Source organism: Ictalurus punctatus, chromosome 19 (genome assembly GCF_001660625.3).
Source record: "Ictalurus punctatus breed USDA103 chromosome 19, Coco_2.0, whole genome shotgun sequence".
In the NCBI taxonomy this organism is placed as follows: Eukaryota; Metazoa; Chordata; class Actinopteri; order Siluriformes; family Ictaluridae; genus Ictalurus; species Ictalurus punctatus.
Window position 1 is genome coordinate 5,980,033 of NC_030434.2, and position 21,050 is coordinate 6,001,082.

Sequence of the window (21,050 nt, forward strand, 5' to 3'; positions counted from 1 at the left end):
ATGTGCCTTTTACTGAGGAGTGGCTTCCGTCTGGCCACTCTACCATTCAGGCCTGATTGATGGAGTTCTGCAGAGATGGTAGTTCTTCTGGAAGGTTCTCCTCTCTCCACAGAGACACGCTGGAGCTCTGTCAGAGTGACCATCGGGTTTTGGGTCACCTCCCTGTCTAAGGCCCTTCTCCCCCGATTGCTCAGTTTGGCCAGGCGGCCAGCTCTAGGAAAAGTCCTGGTGGTTCCAAACTTCTTCGATTTATGGATGATGGAGGCCACTGTGCTCATTGGGACCTTCAGTGCTGCAGAAATGTTTCTGTACCCTTCCCCAGATCTGTGCCTCGATACAATCCTGTCTCAGAGGTCTACAGACAGTTCCTTGGACGTCATGGCTTGGTTAGTGCTCTGACATGCATTGTTAACTGTGGGACCTTATATAGACAGGTGTGTGCCTTTCCAAATCATGTCCAAACAACTGAATTTACCACAGGTGGACTCCAATCAAGTTGTAGAAACATCTCAAGGATGATCAGTGGAAATAAGATGCACCTGAGCTCAATTTTGAGTGTCATGGCAAAGGCTGTGAATACTTATGTACATGTGCTTTTTTTTTTTTTTTTAAATAAATTTGCAAAGATTTCAAACAAACTTCTTTCGCATTGCCATTACGGGGTACTGTTTGTATAATTTTGAGGAAAATTCAGAATTTAATCCATTTTGGAATAAGGCTGTAACATAACATAAAATGTGGGAAAAGTGAAGCGCTATGAATACTTTCAGGATGCACTGTAAGCACAGTGGGTTGAGCAGCCTCAAAAGTAACTACACAAATAGGAGAGGGTGTGTGTTTATCCCAGATCATTAAATAAAAATAATGGTAGTTTTCTTTTATCAGATATGCAATCACAGACACTGTGTAAATATTGACATTTATTTGAGTGAGTGCACAATTTAATAAATCTCATCTCAACACTTCCAATTTCCAATGTTTTGCAGTTTCCTGATACATACATAAATCTCAGACAAAAAAAAAAGTAAAAAGAAGGTATTTAGTCTGTAGTCAGATTAATGGCTGGGATGTCTATGAGGAATTAATAAAGCATCACAGCATATATGTCATTAGCATGACACATGAAAGCTTTAAGGCTGAGCTGACATTTATTTATGTATTTATTTATTTAAAAATATTTGAACACAGTTGACTAAAATAAACCAACAATTCTCAGAATATCAGAAATAAAATATTTCTGGGTCTCTTTAAAAAAAAAAAAAAAAAAAAAAAAACATAACCAAAAAGTACAATGCTATAGCAACCGATGTTGCAAGAAATTTTCAAGCATGATAATGTTTTTTTTTGTTTTTTTTTCATATCTCTGTAATATTATTCTCTATTCACATAGCAGATTTAGACTTTAATGAATGTAAAAATATACAAATCAAACTTTAAGATTTTAAGAAAATAATGACAAAACGCTAGAATCTGAATTTAGAAAATGTGAGGTACAGAAGAAAGATGTATGCAAATACTGTTCCCGCTTCCAGTAAAATTTGCCAACATTAAATTTTTTCCTTTCACTTCTCTTTGGTAAAAAGATGGATCAGAAGAAAAAAAAAAACCCTTTCCACACTACAAGTCAAGAAAACATGATGTAAATTTCACACTGAGAAGTATATGATAAAGATAAAGAAACCTATAGGAAGGTAAAATGTGACCAGCCTTTTCCTGATGAAATGAGGTATTACATAGATTAATAGAAAAAGCAAAGATTTCAATTATAATCAGAGTATGATTTAGAGACTGAAAACAGTTTAGTGTTTTCATTTCAGATGCCGTGATCAGCTGGGGGGAGAAAGTGCTGCTAGTCCTACTCATCCTCGAAGTCATCTTCATCATCATCATCATCATCTTCATCTGCAGAAAAATATGTTTAGGTTACAAGGTGATCAAATGCTAAAGAGCTCGCTGTAAGACACTAGCAAAAATCACACATAAACCTAGTACTCGGAATGGGGACTTTATGAGACTGGACAAAAACCATACACAGCAACATACAAGCACACGAGATGGGGGTGGAGGAGGAGGGGGAAGAGCTTGAGGGAGATAAAATCAAAACATTTTAAGCAACATATATAGTCTGCACACACAATAATCACACTGAAACCATATTGAAATATTGCGTTTCTACAATAGCAACCTCCACCTCTTGTGTTAAAACACTGAAAAACATACTGTTAGCATTAAAGATCTGAAAGGTATCATGATATATGATGAAGTTTTGGCTTTATCACCTACCATTAAAGTGGACATTTAATGTAAGACCCTACTTTAGCAGCATCACTGATTTATTAACCAAGTGAACTTATTGTACTGCGTCATTTTAACAGCTTGTAGGTAAAGAATCCAACTAACACTCAATAAAGCTAGTATGGTGTAATATAGTGCGTCACCCATATCCCCACACCTGCATGCACTCATACACACACACACACACACACACACACACACACACCTTACCTTGTCTTCTGATCTCACTCTTTTACAGCCTCCACTCCTCCTTTTTTCTCGATAAAATCATAGATAACTTTTGACGTCTTCTGGTCTTTTAGCTGGGCTTCAGAAATACCGCACACGTCAAACAGCTTCTTCAGTTCTGGGTCTAGATTATTAACCTGGGAATATACAAGTGACCAAATAATTGGTAATTAGGTATGGAAAAGGGTGATATTATAACACTCAACAATGGAAAACTATCAGTCTGCATTATTTGGCACCATGTGCAATGGATATTCACATCAGTAATCAATATTAATGCAGCAAATTGCAGTTTGTTTATTTTTTACACAATGAAGTTATTTTACCAGGTTAACTAAATTGAAATCTTTTTAAAAAACGTGTTTACACAAAAAAGTTATTCTCCTACCTCTAGTACTAACAAACTGTAGCTACTAAAATCACATATTGCAGGACTGCAAGAGTGAAAATAAAAGTTCAAACATACTATCCTCGTAAGGTTCACATTAGTAATGGTAACATCACCTCTCAGTGATGTACGAGTATGAACACCTGGTCATTTCCAACATTATAATCGGATTGCTGCATCACACATTAATACTTGACCGCTACGTCCTTGAGTCCTTCCTCGTGTTTACACAAAAAAGTTAAATGTACAAACAGTCACTGGTGGGGATGAAATTACTTGCTTAACAGCACTAATTTCATAACATACACATAAAATTTCCTTTCCAGTGCAAAAAAATAGGTGGTTTATGGAACGGATTTAGAAAACAAATGGGTTTTTTAAACTAGTACAGACAGAAGAGACATTACCAGGAGGTTTTGTATTGTATAAACCATGGACGGTGAAATTGTGTCACTTTCTTAAGCAAAAAAACACTTTAAAATGTAAAAATCACTTTGACCATGAACGCTAATGCTAGAAGTTCATTTTTCTTTTATTAACAAAGAAAAATTATTTATTTTTTTAATGTGTGACCTAGGATCTTCACATTTAGACAACTCCTAAATGGCTTCCTAGTCAGTAAATATGCTTACTACAGAAAGTATACATAATATAATCCTATAATCCTGATAATGAGACTCATGAGAGGACCAAGGATTCATAACTGCTTAGATCAAATCCTGTACTTACATCAAATCCTGTGTTAGGATCCCAGCCTACATGACCAACATGCCTGACAGGAAAAAATAGTAATAAAAAAACCACGATTAGACTTTTATACTATTATACGTTCAACATACATACCGTCATCTGGTAGACATCCTCCAAAAACTGGGGACTATAGGGGATGGGGATTTACTCATCTATCTGTTTCTGTCTGTTTCGTATCTGTCGTGTCTGTCGTGTTTTGTATGTTTCGTGTCTGTCTATATAGGCCTGTTTATTTAAATGTGAAAGTGCAATAAAAATATGTTGTCCCTAAAATCAATGAATAATCGTGATAAATAATTGAGATCTCAATATTGATCAGAATAATCGGGATTATCATTTTGGCCATAATCGTGCAGCCCTAGTAAGGGATAACCCACAGCTAGGTGTGCATTACATAATAATAATAATGCATGCTGCGGAGGCAAAGAGCCACCTGACACGAAGCGGAGGGTGGTTGCCTCCACGGAGTGCATTAAAATGGTGTAATGCACTCCTAGTCGTGGACTATACTGCTTATACCATGGTCACTGCCAGCACTGCCAAGTTAACGCTGCCATTACCCAGCAAACACAGAACGTTCCCCTAACGTTAGCATATGGTTCCGGTTTGGTTATTTTTTTGGGAACCAAATACAAACATTCTAGGAACGTTCTCTGCAGATTCTTTTATTTGTAACCAAAAACTAATCTTCCCAGATGTTGCAGAGAGGTTTTTGTGGGACAACCTAAAGAGACTGTAGGGCTAAAATATTAAGGATTTATCACTTAACCCACTGCTCTCCTATAACCAAAGACGGAAATAGGTGTAGCCGAAGGTTGAATGTGTTTTAATTTATGATTTAAATATCTGACTCCAATGTAATTAATTATCTGGCTCCAAAAAATAATTTTCTAGTCAGAGTTGGAAGTATAATACCTGAGTGTTCTGATTATATTTGCTCAAACAGTTTCATGCTAAACGTTCATTATAAAAAGACGTTCCTATATCAGAGGCTTTTATATAGTCAATAATAAACAACTATTTTTGTTAGCTCAGAGGTTTATATCGACGTGCAAGTCTAGACCTTTCCTATTTATTGTCAGAGGTCGATTTTAACGTGTCTTACATACAACAACTTTAATTTAGGTAACTGTTCCTAACATCCATAGAAATACAGTCATGCACTTTTAATGCAACATACTTTCTTACAGAAGAACCACTAGATACTAAAGACAGCAATAACATTATGTGATAACGCATTACATGAGTATGACGTCATGTTCCACTGACTGGGAAATGGCGTGTACTTCCGGTTAGTAAAAAAAACACTAGTGTTCCATTTGAGATGATATTACCTTTCTAAAATTCACTCACTAGACGGTAGAGTACACAATGCATAGTGTAAGGGTATAGTATGACATTTGGGACACAACTTTAGTATTTACTCTGCGATGCGTGTTTTCAGAACAGAAGTAACGTAGTGAGTAAATGTACTACGCACTGCTTGCAGAACAACTAATCGATAATGAGATTCGTTAACAACGATTTTCATAGTCGATTATTATCGATTTTATCGATTAGTTGTTGCAGCTCTACTCAATATATTTTCACATTATAGAATGCTGCAAAAATGACATTTTTGTAGGCCAGACCAGAAGTTAGCATCATGCTGGTTCCCTCGACAAAAAGCTGATAGCTCGAAAATAAGCTCTGTGACCAACAAAAGTTTATGATTCTTACACATTTTTTTTTTTTTTTTTTACATCAAGATAGTCTTGATCAAATAAACACAACTTTTATGAATTTTGAAGCCTAACTACCATTGCCAGAAGTAAAAAGGTAAAGGTAGGCTATAAACAAACTACACCAAGGTCGCATGACTTCAACGTCACCACCACCACGTTTAATGCCTCCAACAACCTGCACCAGCAAGAAGGACAACAGAAGGCAGACAGGGGCTGTAGATCTTTCACAAATACACTGAGACAAATAACTGAATTAGCAATAACACAAGTAGCTACCATAATGTTAGCTAGCAGTGTTGCATGATTATTTACCTTTGCATTATTTTATTTTTTTCATTGGAATTTCCCTTTAACTGTGACATTAGCAGTAACATTAACAGTGAAGAGATGTTACCCGTGTAGAAGTGAGGAGTCTCCATCTTTAAAATTCAGAGGCATGAACATAGACTCATCACTCTTCACTGAGATACGGCTGGGTGCTGGTGATTCTGATCTCTTTCCATGGAGTTTACTGAACAACATTTTAGACACTCCTTTAGTCATTTGGACAGGAGGAGGAACACCACTTCGTGAGGGCGGAGGAGGAGTGGGAGGGGCTTGAGGGAGATAAAAGCAAAACATTTTAAGCAACATATATAGTCTGCACACACAATAATCACACTGAAACCATATTGAAATATTGCGTTTCTACAACAGCAACCTCACCTCTTGTGTTAAAACACTGCAAAACATACTGTTAGCATTTAAGATCTGAAAGGTATCATGATATATGATGAAGTTTTCGCTTTATCACCTACCATTAAAGTGGACATTTAAGGTAAGACCCTACTTAGCAGCATCACTGATTTATTTACAAAGTGAACTTATTGTACTGTGTCATTTTAACAGCTTGAAGGTAAAGAATCCAACTAACACTCAATAAAGCTAGTATGGTGTAATATAGTGCGTCACTCCTATCCCCACACGTGCATGCACTCACACACACACACACACCTTACCTTGTCTTCTGATCTCAGTCTTTACAGCCTCCACTCCTCCTTTTTTCTCGATAAAATCATAGATAACTTTTGATGTCTTCTGGTCTTTTAGCTGGGCTTCAGAAATACCGCACACGTCAAACAGCTTCTTCAGTTCTGGGTCTAGATTATTAACCTGGGAATACACAAGCGACCAAATAATTGGTAATTAGGTATGGAAAAGGGTGATATTATAACACTCAACAATGGAAAACTATCAGTCTGCATTATTTGGTACCATGTGCAATGGATATTCACATCAGTAATCAATATTAATGCAGCAAATTGCAGTTTGTTTGTTTTTTACACAATTAAGTTATTTTACCAGTTTAACTAAATTGAAATCTTTTTAAAAACGTGTTTACACAAAAAAGTTATTCTCCTACCTCTAGTACTAACATACTGTAGCTACTAAAATCACATATTGCAGGACTGCAAGAGTGAAAATAAAAGTTCAAACATACTATCCTCGTAAGGTTCACATTAGTAATGGTAACATCAGCTCTCAGTGATGTACGAGTATGAACACCTGGTCATTTCAAACATTATAATCTGATTGCTGCATCACACATTAATACTTGACAGCTACGTCCTTGAGTCCTTCCTCGTGTTTACACAAAAAAGTTAAATGTACAAACAGTCACTGGTGGGGATGAAATTACTTGCTTCACAGCACTAATTTCATAACATACACATAAAATTTCCTTTCCAGTGCAAAAAAAAATAGGTGGTTAATGGAACGGATTTAGAAAACAAATGGGTTTTTTAGACTAGTACAGACAGAAGAGACATTACCAGGAGGTTTTGTATTGTATAAACCATGGAAGGTGAAATTGTGTCACTTTCTTAAGCAAAAAAACACTTTAAAATGTCAAAATCACTTCGACCATGAACGCTAATGCTAGAAGTTCATTTTTCTTTTATAAGAAAAATTATTTATTTATCACAAAGAAAATGTATTTATTTTTTTAATGTGTGACCTAGGATCTTCACATTTAGACAACTCCTAAATGGCTTCCTAGTCAGTAAATATGCTTACTACAGAAAGTATACATAATATAATCCTATAATCCTGATAATGAGACTCATGAGAGGACCAAGGATTCATAACTGCTTAGATCAAATCCTGTACTTACATCAAATCCTGTGTTAGGATCCCAGCCTACATGACCAACATGCCTGACAGGAAAAAATAATAATAAAAAAACCACGATTAGACTTTTATACTATTATACGTTCAACATACATACCGTCATCTGGTAGACATCCTCCAAAAACTGGGGACTATAGGGGATGGGGATTTACTCATCTATCTGTTTCAGTCTGTTTCGTATCTGTCGTGTCTGTCGTGTTTCGTATGTTTCGTGTCTGTCTATATAGGCCTGTTTATTTAAATGTGAAAGTGCAATAAAAATATGTTGTCCCTAAAATCAATGAATAATCGTGATAAATAATTGAGATCTCAATATTGATCAGAATAATCGGGATTATCATTTTGGCCATAATCGTGCAGCCCTAGTAAGGGATAACCCACAGCTAGGTGTGCATTACATAATAATAATGCATGCTGCGGAGGCAAAGAGCCACCTGACATGAAGCGGAGGGTGGTTGCCTCCACGGAGTGCATTAAAATGGTGTAATGCACTCCTAGTCGTGGACTATACTGCTTATACCATGGTCACTGCCAGCACTGCCAAGTTAACGCTGCCATTACCCAGCAAACACAGAACGTTCCCCTAACGTTAGCATACGGTTCCGGTTTGGTTATTTTTTTGGGAACCAAATACAAACATTCTAGGAACGTTCTCTGCAGATTCTTTTATTTGTAACCAAAAACTAATCTTCCCAGATGTTGCAGAGAGGTTTTTGTGGGACAACCTAAAGAGACTGTAGGGCTAAAATATTAAGGATTTATCACTTAACCCACTGCTCTCCTATAACCAAAGACGGAAATAGCTGTAGCCGAAGGTTGAATGTGTTTTAATTTATGATTTAAATATCTGACTCCAATGTAATTAATTATCTGACTCCAAAAGATAATCTTCTAGTCAGAGTTGGAAGTATAATACCTGAGTGTTCTGATTATATTTGCTCAAACAGTTTCATGCTAAACGTTCATTATAAAAAGACGTTCCTATATCAGAGGCTTTTATATAGTCAATAATAAACAACTATTTTTGTTAGCTCAGAGGTTTATATCGACGTGCAAGTCTAAACCTTTCCTATTTATTGTCAGAGGTTGATTTTAACGTGTCTTACATACAACAACTTTAATTTAGGTAACTGTTCCTAACATCCATAGAAATACAGTCATGCACTTTTAATGCACCATACTTTCTTACAGAAGAACCACTAGATACTAAAGACAGTAATAACATTATGTGATAACGCATTACATGAGTATGACGTCATGTTCCACTGACTGGGAAATGGCGTGTAGTTCCGGTTAGTAAAAAAAACACTAGTGTTCCATTTGAGATGATATTACCTTTCTAAAATTCACTCACTAGACGGTAGAGTACACAATGCATAGTGTAAGGGTATAGTATGACATTTGGGACACAACTTTAGTATTTACTCTGCGATGCGTGTTTTCAGAACAGAAGTAACGTAGTGAGTAAATGTACTACGCACTGCTTGCAGAACAACTAATCGATAATGAGATTCGTTAACAACGATTTTCATAGTCGATTATTATCGATTTTATCGATTAGTTGTTGCAGCTCTACTCAATATATTTTCACATTATAGAATGCTGCAAAAATGACATTTTTGTAGGCCAGACCAGAAGTTAGCATCATGCTGGTTCCCTCGACAAAAAGCTGATAGCTCGAAAATAAGCTCTGTGACCAACAAAAGTTTATGATTCTTACACATTTTTTTTTTTTTTTTTACATCAAGATAGTCTTGATCAAATAAACACAACTTTTATGAATTTTGAAGCCTAACTACCATTGCCAGAAGTAAAAAGGTAAAGGTAGGCTATAAACAAACTACACCAAGGTCGCATGACTTCAACGTCACCACCACCACGTTTAATGCCTCCAACAACCTGCACCAGCAAGAAGGACAACAGAAGGCAGACAGGAGCTGTAGATCTTTCACAAATACACTGAGACAAATAACTGAATTAGCAATAACACAAGTAGCTACCATAATGTTAGCTAGCAGTGTTGCATGATTATTTACCTTTGCATTATTTTATTTTTTCCATTGGAATTTCCCTTTAACTGTGACATTAGCAGTAACATTAACAGTGAAGAGATGTTACCCGTGTAGAAGTGAGGAGTCTCCATCTTTAAAATTCAGAGGCATGAACATAGACTCATCACTCTTCACTGAGATACGGCTGGGTGCTGGTGATTCTGATCTCTTTCCATGGAGTTTACTGCACAACATTTTAGACACTCCTTTAGTCATTTGGACAGGAGGAGGAACACCACTTCGTGAGGGCGGAGGAGGAGTGGGAGGGGCTTGAGGGAGATAAAAGCAAAACATTTTAAGCAACATATATAGTCTGCACACACAGTAATCACACTGAAACAGTATTGAAATATTGCGTTTCTACAACAGCAACCTCACCTCTTGTGTTAAAACACTGCAAAACATACTGTTAGCATTTAAGATCTGAAAGGTATCATGATATATGATGAAGTTTTCGCTTTATCACCTACCATTAAAGTGGACATTTAAGGCAAGACCCTACTTAGCAGCATCACTGATTTATTTACAAAGTGAACTTATTGTACTGTGTCATTTTAACTGCTTGAATGTAAAGAATCCAACTAACACTCAATAAAGCTAGTATGGTGTAATATAGTGCGTCACCCCTATCCCCACACGTGCATGCACTCACACACACACACACACCTTACCTTGTCTTCTGATCTCAGTCTTTACAGCCTCCACGCCTCCTTTTTTCTCGATAAAATCATAGATAACTTTTGATGTCTTCTGGTCTTTTAGCTGGGCTTCAGAAATACCGCACATGTCAAACAGGTTCTTCAGTTCTGGGTCTAGATTATTAACCTGGGAATATACAAGTGACCAAATAATTGGTAATTAGGTATGGAAAAGGGTGATATTATAACACTCAACAATGGAAAACTATCAGTCTGCATTATTTGGCACCATGTGCAATGGATATTCACATCAGTAGTCAATATTAATGCAGCAAATTGCAGTTTGTTTGTTCTTTAAACAATGAAGTTATTCTACCAGTTTAACTAAATTGAAATCTTTTTAAAAATGTGTTTTCACAAAAAAGTTGTTCTCCTACCTCTAGTACTAACATACTGTAGCTACTAAAATCACATATTGCAGGATTGCAAGAGTGAAAATAAAAGTTCAAACATACTGTCCTCGTAAGGTTCACATTAGTAATGGTAACATCAGCTCTCAGTGATGTACGAGTATGAACACCTGGTCATTTCAAACATTATAATCTGATTGCTGCATCACACATTAATACTTGACCGCTACGTCCTTGAGTCCTTCCTCGTGTTTACACAAAAAAGTTAAATGTACAAACAGTCACTGGTGGGGATGAAATTACTTGCTTAACAGCACTAATTTCATAACATACACATAAAATTTCCTTTCCAGTGCAAAAAAATAGGTGGTTTATGGAACGGATTTAGAAAACAAATGGGTTTTTTAGACTAGTACAGACAGAAGAGACATTACCAGGAGGTTTTGTATTGTATAAACCATGGAAGGTGGAATTGTGTCACTTTCTTAAGCAAAAAAACACTTTAAAATGTCAAAATCAATTCGACCATGAACGCTAATGCTAGAAGTTCATTTTTCTTTTATTAACAAAGAAAAATTATTTATTTTTTTAATGTGTGACCTAGGATCTTCACATTTAGACGACTCCTAAATGGCTTCCTAGTCAGTAAATATGCTTACTACAGAAAGTATACATAATATAATCCTATAATCCTGATAATGAGACTCATGAGAGGACCAAGGATTCATAACTGCTTAGATCTAATCCTGTACTTACATCAAATCCCGTGTTAGGATCCCAGCCTACATGACCAACATGCCTGACAGGAAAAAAAAATAATAAAAAAACCACGATTAGGCTTTTATACTATTATATATTCAACATACATACCGTCATCTGGTAGACATCCTCCAAAAACTGGGGACTATAGGGGATGGGGATTTACTCATCTATCTGTTTCAGTCTGTTTCGTATCTGTCGTGTCTGTCGTGTTTCGTATGTTTCGTGTCTGTCTATATAGGCCTGTTTATTTAAATGTGAAAGTGCAATAAAAATATGTTGTCCCTAAAATCAATGAATAATCGTGATAAATAATCGAGATCTTAATATTGATCAAAATAATCAGGATTATCATTTTGGCCATAATCGTGCAGCCCTAGTAAGGGATAACCCACAGCTAGGTGTGTATTACATAATAATAATAATGCATGCTGCTGAGGCAAAGAGCCACCTGACACGAAGCGGAGGGTGGTTGCCTCCGCGGAGTGCATTAAAATGGTGTAATGCACTCCTAGTCGTGGACTATACTGCTTATACCATGGTCACTGCCAGCACTGCCAAGTTAACGCTGCCATTACCCAGCAAACACAGAACGTTCCTGTAACGTTAGCATACGGTTCCGGTTTGGTTATTTTTTTGGGAACCAAATACAAACATTCTAGGAACGTTCTCTGCAGATTCTTTTATTTGTAACCAAAAACTAATCTTCCCAGATGTTGCAGAGAGGTTTTTGTGGGACAACCTAAAGAGACTGTAGGGCTAAAATATTAAGGATTTATCACTTAGCCCACTGCTCTCCTATAACCAAAGACGGAAATAGGTGTAGCCGAAGGTTGAATGTGTTTTAATTTATGATTTAAATATCAGACTCCAATGTAATTAATTATCTGACTCCAAAAAATAATCTTCTAGTCAGAGTTGGAAGTATAATACCTGAGTGTTCTGATTATATTTGCTCAAACAGTTTCATGCTAAACGTTCATTATAAAAAGACGTTCCTATATCAGAGGCTTTTATATAGTCAATAATAAACAACTATTTTTGTTAGCTCAGAGGTTTATATCGACGTGCAAGTCTAAACCTTTCCTATTTATTGTCAGAGGTTGATTTTAACGTGTCTTACATACAACAACTTTAATTTAGGTAACTGTTCCTAACATCCATAGAAATACAGTCATGCACTTTTAATGCAACATACTTTCTTACAGAAGAACCACTAGATACTAAAGACAGCAATAACATTATGTGATAACGCATTACATGAGTATGACGTCATGTTCCACTGACTGGGAAATGGCGTGTAGTTCCGGTTAGTAAAAAAAACACTAGTGTTCCATTTGAGATGATATTACCTTTCTAAAATTCACTCACTAGACGGTAGAGTACACAATGCATAGTGTAAGGGTATAGTATGTCATTTGGGACACAACTTTAGTATTTACTCTGCGATGCGTGTTTTCAGAACAGAAGTAACGTAGTGAGTAAATGTACTACGCACTGCTTGCAGAACAACTAATCGATAATGAGATTCGTTAACAACGATTTTCATAGTCGATTATTATCGATTTTATCGATTAGTTGTTGCAGCTCTACTCAATATATTTTCACATTATAGAATGCTGCAAAAATGACATTTTTGTAGGCCAGACCAGAAGTTAGCATCATGCTGGTTCCCTCGACAAAAAGCTGATAGCTCGAAAATAAGCTCTGTGACCAACAAAAGTTTATGATTCTTACACGTTTTTTTTTTTTTTTTTTTTTTTACATCAAGATAGTCTTGATCAAATAAACACAACTTTTATGAATTTTGAAGCCTAACTACCATTGCCAGAAGTAAAAAGGTAAAGGTAGGCTATAAACAAACTACACCAAGGTCGCATGACTTCAACGTCACCACCACCACGTTTAATGCCTCCAACAACCTGCACCAGCAAGAAGGACAACAGAAGGCAGACAGGAGCTGTAGATCTTTCACAAATACACTGAGACAAATAACTGAATTAGCAATAACACAAGTAGCTACCATAATGTTAGCTAGCAGTGTTGCATGATTATTTACCTTTGCATTATTTTATTTTTTTCATTGGAATTTCCCTTTAACTGTGACATTAGCAGTAACATTAACAGTGAAGAGATGTTACCCGTGTAGAAGTGAGGAGTCTCCATCTTTAAAATTCAGAGGCATGAACATAGACTCATCACTCTTCACTGAGATACGGCTGGGTGCTGGTGATTCTGATCTCTTTCCATGGAGTTTACAGAACAACATTTTAGACACTCCTTTAGTCATTTGGAGAGGAGGAGGAACACCACTTCGTGAGGGCGGAGGAGGAGTGGGAGGGGCTTGAGGGAGATAAAAGCAAAACATTTTAAGCAACATATATAGTCTGCACACACAGTAATCACACTGAAACAGTATTGAAATATTGCGTTTCTACAACAGCAACCTCACCTCTTGTGTTAAAACACTGCAAAACATACTGTTAGCATTTAAGATCTGAAAGGTATCATGATATATGATGAAGTTTTCGCTTTATCACCTACCATTAAAGTGGACATTTAAGGCAAGACCCTACTTAGCAGCATCACTGATTTATTTACAAAGTGAACTTATTGTACTGTGTCATTTTAACTGCTTGAATGTAAAGAATCCAACTAACACTCAATAAAGCTAGTATGGTGTAATATAGTGCGTCACCCCTATCCCCACACGTGCATGCACTCACACACACACACACACCTTACCTTGTCTTCTGATCTCAGTCTTTACAGCCTCCACGCCTCCTTTTTTCTCGATAAAATCATAGATAACTTTTGATGTCTTCTGGTCTTTTAGCTGGGCTTCAGAAATACCGCACATGTCAAACAGGTTCTTCAGTTCTGGGTCTAGATTATTAACCTGGGAATATACAAGTGACCAAATAATTGGTAATTAGGTATGGAAAAGGGTGATATTATAACACTCAACAATGGAAAACTATCAGTCTGCATTATTTGGCACCATGTGCAATGGATATTCACATCAGTAGTCAATATTAATGCAGCAAATTGCAGTTTGTTTGTTCTTTAAACAATGAAGTTATTCTACCAGTTTAACTAAATTGAAATCTTTTTAAAAATGTGTTTACACAAAAAAGTTGTTCTCCTACCTCTAGTACTAACATACTGTAGCTACTAAAATCACATATTGCAGGATTGCAAGAGTGAAAATAAAAGTTCAAACATACTATCCTCGTAAGGTTCACATTAGTAATGGTAACATCAGCTCTCAGTGATGTACGAGTATGAACACCTGGTCATTTCAAACATTATAATCTGATTGCTGCATCACACATTAATACTTGACCGCTACGTCCTTGAGTCCTTCCTCGTGTTTACACAAAAAAGTTAAATGCACAAACAGTCACTGGTGGGGATGAAATTACTTGCTTAACAGCACTAATTTCATAACATACACATAAAATTTCCTTTCCAGTGAAAAAAAAATTATAGGTGGTTAATGGAACAGATTTAGAAAACAAATGGGTTTTTTAGACTAGTACAGACAGAAGAGACATTACCAGGAGGTTTTGTATTGTATAAACCATGGAAGGTGAAATTGTGTCACTTTCTTAAGCAAAAAAACACTTTAAAATGTCAAAATCACTTCGACCATGAACGCTAATGCTAGAAGTTCATTTTTCTTTTATTAACAAAGAAAAATTATTTATTTTTTTAATGTGTTACCTAGGATCTTCACATTTAGACAACTCCTAAATGGCTTCCTAGTCAGTAAATATGCTTACTACAGAAAGTATACATAATATAATCCTATAATCCTGATAATGAGACTCATGAGAGGACCAAGGATTCATAACTGCTTAGATCAAATCCTGTACTTACATCAAATCCTGTGTTAGGATCCCAGCCTACATGACCAACATGCCTGACAGGAAAAAATAGTAATAAAAAAACCACGATTAGACTTTTATACTATTATACGTTCAACATACATACCGTCATCTGGTAGACATCCTCCTAAAACTGGGGACTATAGGGGATGGGGATTTACTCATCTATCTGTTTCAGTCTGTTTCGTATCTGTCGTGTCTGTCGTGTTTTGTATGTTTCGTGTCTGTCTATATAGGCCTGTTTATTTAAATGTGAAAGTGCAATAAAAATATGTTGTCCCTAAAATCAATGAATAATCGTGATAAATAATTGAGATCTCAATATTGATCAGAATAATCGGGATTATCATTTTGGCCATAATCGTGCAGCCCTAGTAAGGGATAACCCACAGCTAGGTGTGCATTACATAATAATAATAATGCATGCTGCGGAGGCAAAGAGCCACCTGACACGAAGCGGAGGGTGGTTGCCTCCACGGAGTGCATTAAAATGGTGTAATGCACTCCTAGTCGTGGACTATACTGCTTATACCATGGTCACTGCCAGCACTGCCAAGTTAACGCTGCCATTACCCAGCAAACACAGAACGTTCCCCTAACGTTAGCATATGGTTCCGGTTTGGTTATTTTTTTGGGAACCAAATACAAACATTCTAGGAACGTTCTCTGCAGATTCTTTTATTTGTAACCAAAAACTAATCTTCCCAGATGTTGCAGAGAGGTTTTTGTGGGACAACCTAAAGAGACTGTAGGGCTAAAATATTAAGGATTTATCACTTAACCCACTGCTCTCCTATAACCAATGACGGAAATAGGTGTAGCCGAAGGTTGAATGTGTTTTAATTTATGATTTAAACATCTGACTCCAATGTAATTAATTATCTGACTCCAAAAAATAATGTTCTAGTCAGAGTTGGAAGTATAATACCTGAGTGTTCTGATTATATTTACTCAAACAGTTTCATGCTAAACGTTCATTATAAAAAGACGTTCCTATATCAGAGGCTTTTATATAGTCAATAATAAACAACTATTTTTGTTAGCTCAGAGGTTTATATCGACGTGCAAGTCTAGGCCTTTCCTATTTACTTGTCAGAGGTCGATTTTAACGTGTCTAACATACAACAACTTTAATTTAGGTAACTATTCCTAACATCCATAGAAATACAGTCATGCAACACACTCATCACTCTTCATGGAGATACGGCTGGGTGCTGGTGATTCTGATCTCTTTCCCTGGAGTTTGCTGCACAACATTATAGACAGTCCTTTAATCATTTATATACACTCTTTCAGTTTTTATTTATTTAAACTTGTTAATTTAATGAGAACTTAATTTTACTCACAATGAACTGAATCAAGCATTATTTCATACTGAGTGGAGACTGTTAGTTTTTCATTAACAGTTAAACTTTGCTTAAGTTATTCCTTTCATATGTATTCAGTAAATAACTTGGGTAAGGCATAATCCATGGCTAGGCGCTCATCACATCATTTTAATGCATGCCATGGAGGCAAAGAACCACCTGACACAATATATATATATATATATATATATATATATATATATATATATATATATATATACATATATATATATATAATCACAGACACACACACACACATACACACACACACCCCAAGGCTGTAGTAGATGAGTTTTCCTGTTCGGTGTGATGTTTAATGTCCCCAACAACCTCTGTAGTCCCATTTAGCCACTTTTTTCCCAGAAAATCATATCACGATCTTTACCACACACAATCATGATCCACAATCTGAATTGCGATCTTCTTCCCAATTTTGAGAAATGTTTATGGAGAATAACCAGACCGGAACAAGCCTATGGACTTATCTATTTGCACAATTTAAACACAATATTGCATTAATCTTTAATTTAATTTTAAAAGTTCAACTTTAACTTTAATTGAGTTAAACTTCATTTTAAATATTAACATTATAATCAGTCAATAGATAACACAACCATTAAATACAAAGATTTTTCTAGTACTCAGAATTCAACTAGAAAAATTACAGTAGTAAAATGTAAACAACACAAAATACACTTTTCAAATTCTGACATCTTCACACATTGTAAGAAAACTAAACATTCAGTTTCAGCTTCATGCTGTAATCGGTAAAATTTTTTGCCGTGCAACAATCGGCATTCGCTATACGTATATACGTCTGGGGTTGTACTTTTCATTTTGTTTTCCTTTGTTAGAATAAAAATAAAAAACTGTTTACTGCTGTGTGTTGCTCAATTTGTATGTTTTTTTTTTCTTCTCAATAGAATATTTGGGAAAGGGAGGGGAGGAGAGAAGAAAAAAGGTGATGTTTAGCGGACATGTTTGGTAGACGTTTTCAGCAGAAATGTTCAGCAGAAATGTTTAATTCAGCAGAAATCTCCAGCAGAAATGTTCAGCAGAAATGTTTAGTTCAGCAGAAATGTCCAGCAGAAATGTTCAGCAGAAATGTCCAGCAGAAATGTTTAGTTCAGCAGAAATGTTCAGTTCAGCAGAAATGTACAGCAGAAATGTTCAATAAAAATGAAACTGGAAAAAAACAAAAGAAAAATATTTGTGACCGTGCATCTAAAGTGTGCATCAGTCTCTTAAATCCCACGTTGTCCACAGCTTTGAACAGCACCATATTCTTGGATAGATAGAATGTGACACCTCAGACACCTCTTTCCATCATTTGCTGCTTTTATCAAATTTTTTGACTGCTCTAATGCGTCGGTCAGTGGTAACTGTTTATGTTTCGGGATGAGTGGGGTTGTTGTACCGGCCTGAGTGAAACACTTGTGGCATGTTCCTTCAGATGCTTCCCCTTAAGGTGATTGAAAAGAGTTGTCATATTATGGAAGTGCTCACTATTGCCCGACAAACTTTACAGATAACTTTGGTTTGAGAAATCTCTGACTGTGCATAGCCAAACCACTGCCACATTACTGACGTCGAGTCGTTTTTTTTCGCACCAGCTCCTCATTCACCTGCTGCTAGCTCATGTTGAACTGTTTTTCAAATACGTCTCGCATAAAAGACGCATGATAGAGACATGTGATATAATTTAGACAATCAGCACAGCCATCTAGTAGGGAATCATTCTGTTGTAGTTTTAACATTATTGTGAGGACATAAAAGGTCACAATATCTAAAGTTGAAAAAAAGGTCGCAATATCTACACTTGAAAAGTAGATTGTGGACGTCTTCAAGATCGATCACGATATAAAATCGTCAGATCGCCCACCACAAATTCAACAGTTTGAACGAACACCTTCCAGGCAATCAGAATCCAGTATTCAGAAAGACCATAGTATAAATATGAATATTTAATGACTAGAATACAATGACATGGTAGGTTACCTGGTTTTTGAGTGTGGGGAAACATTATCTGTGTCCAGATCAGGGGTCTCCATCTTTGAAAATTAGTAAAGTTTGCACAAACACACAGCTGAGTCCTGAAGAGTCTGATCTCTTCTGCTGGAATGGAGCACACTCCTAGAAAACACACAAACAAATGTACAGTTAACCTTCACAACAGATTTCCCTTTTTGTAATTTTTAATACTGGTGAGCCTAAAAACTTTTTTGACAGGTGCATTAAAATCACAAGCTCCCCATTCATACATCTGAACTGTCTGGTTATGTCATGGTGGTATATACATACAGTTACAGTTACAATAATTGGCATCCTTTTAGTCAATACTTTGTGCTACCTCCCTTTGCCATGATAACAGCTTTGAGTCTTCTACTATAATCCTCATAAGATGAGGTTGGGGAATACATGAAAAAGGATCTGAGATAATTCCTCCATACAGAATCTATCCAGATCCTTCACATTTCAAGGTCCACGCTGGTGGACTCTCTACTTCAGGTTTTCTATGGGTTTCAAGTCACTGGGATGGCCATGGCAGGACCTTGATTTTGTGGTCAGTAAACCATTTTTGTGTTGATTTTGATGTATGTTTTGGATCATTGTCCTGCTGGAAGATCCAACCACGGCCCATTTTAAGCTTTCTGACAGAGGCAGTCAGGTTTTCATTTAATATCTGTTGATATTTGATAGAGGCCATGATGCCATGTATCCCAACAAAATGTCCAGGTCCTCTGGCAGAAAAACAGTCCCAAAACATTAAAGAGCCACCACCATATTTAACCGTGGGCATGAGGTACTTTTCCATATGGCTGCCTCTGTGTGTGTGCCAAAACCACCTCTGGTGTTTACTGGCAAAAAGCTTTATTTTGGTTTCATCTGACCATAGAACCCAATCCCAGTTGAAGTTCCAGTAGTGTCTGGCAAACTGAAGATGCTTGAGTTTGTTTCTGAATGAGAATAGAAGCTTTTTTCTTGAAACCCTTCCAAACAACTTGTGGTTATGTAGGTGACTTCAGATTGTAGTTTTGGAGACTCTCTGACTCCAAGACGCAACTAACTTCTGCTATTTTGCAGCTGTGATCCTTGGAGATTTTTTGGTCACTCAAACCATCCTTCTTACAGTGTGTTGAGACGATACAGACACACGTCTAACTTCCCATTTTGTGAAGCTCAACAACATTTTGCCGCACATCACAGCTATATTCCTTGGTCTTACCCATTGTATGAATGACTACGGGAATTTGGCCTATGTGTTACTTCATATTGATGCCCCTGTGAAACAGGAAGTCATGGTTGAACAATTTCCTGTTCCTAGTTACCCAGGTGTACTAAAAAAAAAAATTAAAAATTAAAATATCAATAGGAATATACTTCAAATATATTTCTCATATGAATTCATAGGGATGCCAATAATTGTTGCACACCTATATTTAACAAAGATTTTTTTGTTGGATAAACCTGTGTTGTGTTTGCAATTGTTTGATATCCATGAGAGCAGAGTATATTTGTGATTTTTTTTATTTTAACAAAAGATTAAAAGATTAAACAATAAAGACAAATTTTCACAGACTTCATATTTACCAAGGGTGCCAATATTAGTGGAGGACACTGTATATATATGTTTATCATTGAATCCTCAGGGGCACTAAGGAACTTAGTTATAAACCAAATTATTAATGAAGTCAATTATAAACCAAAAGTTAGTTATAAACCAAACATTAACTTCTCTTTAACTGAGAGATAATGCAAAAGAGTAATGCAAAAAAAACAGGTAAGGGTCTATAACACAGAATATCAATCACAGAGAGTTGATGCTCTGATCTTAAATGCATGTTAACATTGGCACTTCACAAAATCTATTCGAGAAAATGTGCACTTATTGACAGCTGCAAAGAAGTAAATTTTGAAAGGATGGTTTGGATCACATACAGTGGCAAGAAAAAGTATGTGAACCTTTTGGAATTTCATGGATTTCTGCATAAATTTGTAATAAAATGTGATCTGATCTTCATCTAAGTGAAGGGTATTGAGAAATATAATGTGTCTAAAATAATAACATAAACAAAAAAAACCTCATACTGCTTGTGGAAAAAGTATGTGAACCCTTGAGTTAATGACCTCAACAAAGCTAATTGGAGTCAGGTTTTAGCACACTTGGTGTCTCGGTAAGAAAATGAGTTTGGAGGTGTGGACTACAGCTACTTTAACTGATAAAATCCCCTCAAACTTTTGGAGTTTACGCTGCACAAGAAGCATACACTTATGTGAGCCATGCCTCGTCAAAAAGAGCTTTCAGAGGATCTACGATCAAGAATTGTTGATTTACATAAAGCTGGCAAGGGTTACAAAGTGATTTTAAAGACTTTAGAAA

General features: G+C 36.2%; 2 protein-coding genes across 3 annotated transcripts in view; both read right to left on the reverse strand.

Moving 5' to 3' along the window:
- Positions 1-21,050, reverse strand: part of LOC108261104 (ribonuclease inhibitor-like) — a 90,303-nt gene that overhangs the window by 42,055 nt on the left and 27,198 nt on the right. The gene's annotated exons all lie outside the window — the stretch shown is intronic.
- Positions 908-21,050, reverse strand: part of LOC108261106 (uncharacterized) — a 30,102-nt gene continuing 9,959 nt past the window's right edge. For both annotated transcript variants that reach the window (XM_053688275.1, XM_053688276.1), the window contains exons 2-14: positions 18,668-18,802; positions 15,295-15,337; positions 14,158-14,311; positions 13,554-13,755; positions 11,410-11,452; positions 10,277-10,430; positions 9,673-9,874; positions 7,538-7,580; positions 6,384-6,537; positions 5,780-5,981; positions 3,641-3,683; positions 2,506-2,660; positions 908-1,902 (exon numbers count right to left, since the gene is read on the reverse strand). In XM_053688275.1, the coding sequence (XP_053544250.1) occupies positions 2,520-2,660; positions 3,641-3,683; positions 5,780-5,981; positions 6,384-6,537; positions 7,538-7,580; positions 9,673-9,874; positions 10,277-10,430; positions 11,410-11,452; positions 13,554-13,755; positions 14,158-14,311; positions 15,295-15,337; positions 18,668-18,720 (1,434 nt within the window). In that variant the 5' untranslated portion in view covers positions 18,721-18,802 and the 3' untranslated portion in view covers positions 908-1,902; positions 2,506-2,519. The remainder of the gene's footprint in view (positions 1,903-2,505; positions 2,661-3,640; positions 3,684-5,779; positions 5,982-6,383; positions 6,538-7,537; positions 7,581-9,672; positions 9,875-10,276; positions 10,431-11,409; positions 11,453-13,553; positions 13,756-14,157; positions 14,312-15,294; positions 15,338-18,667; positions 18,803-21,050) is intronic.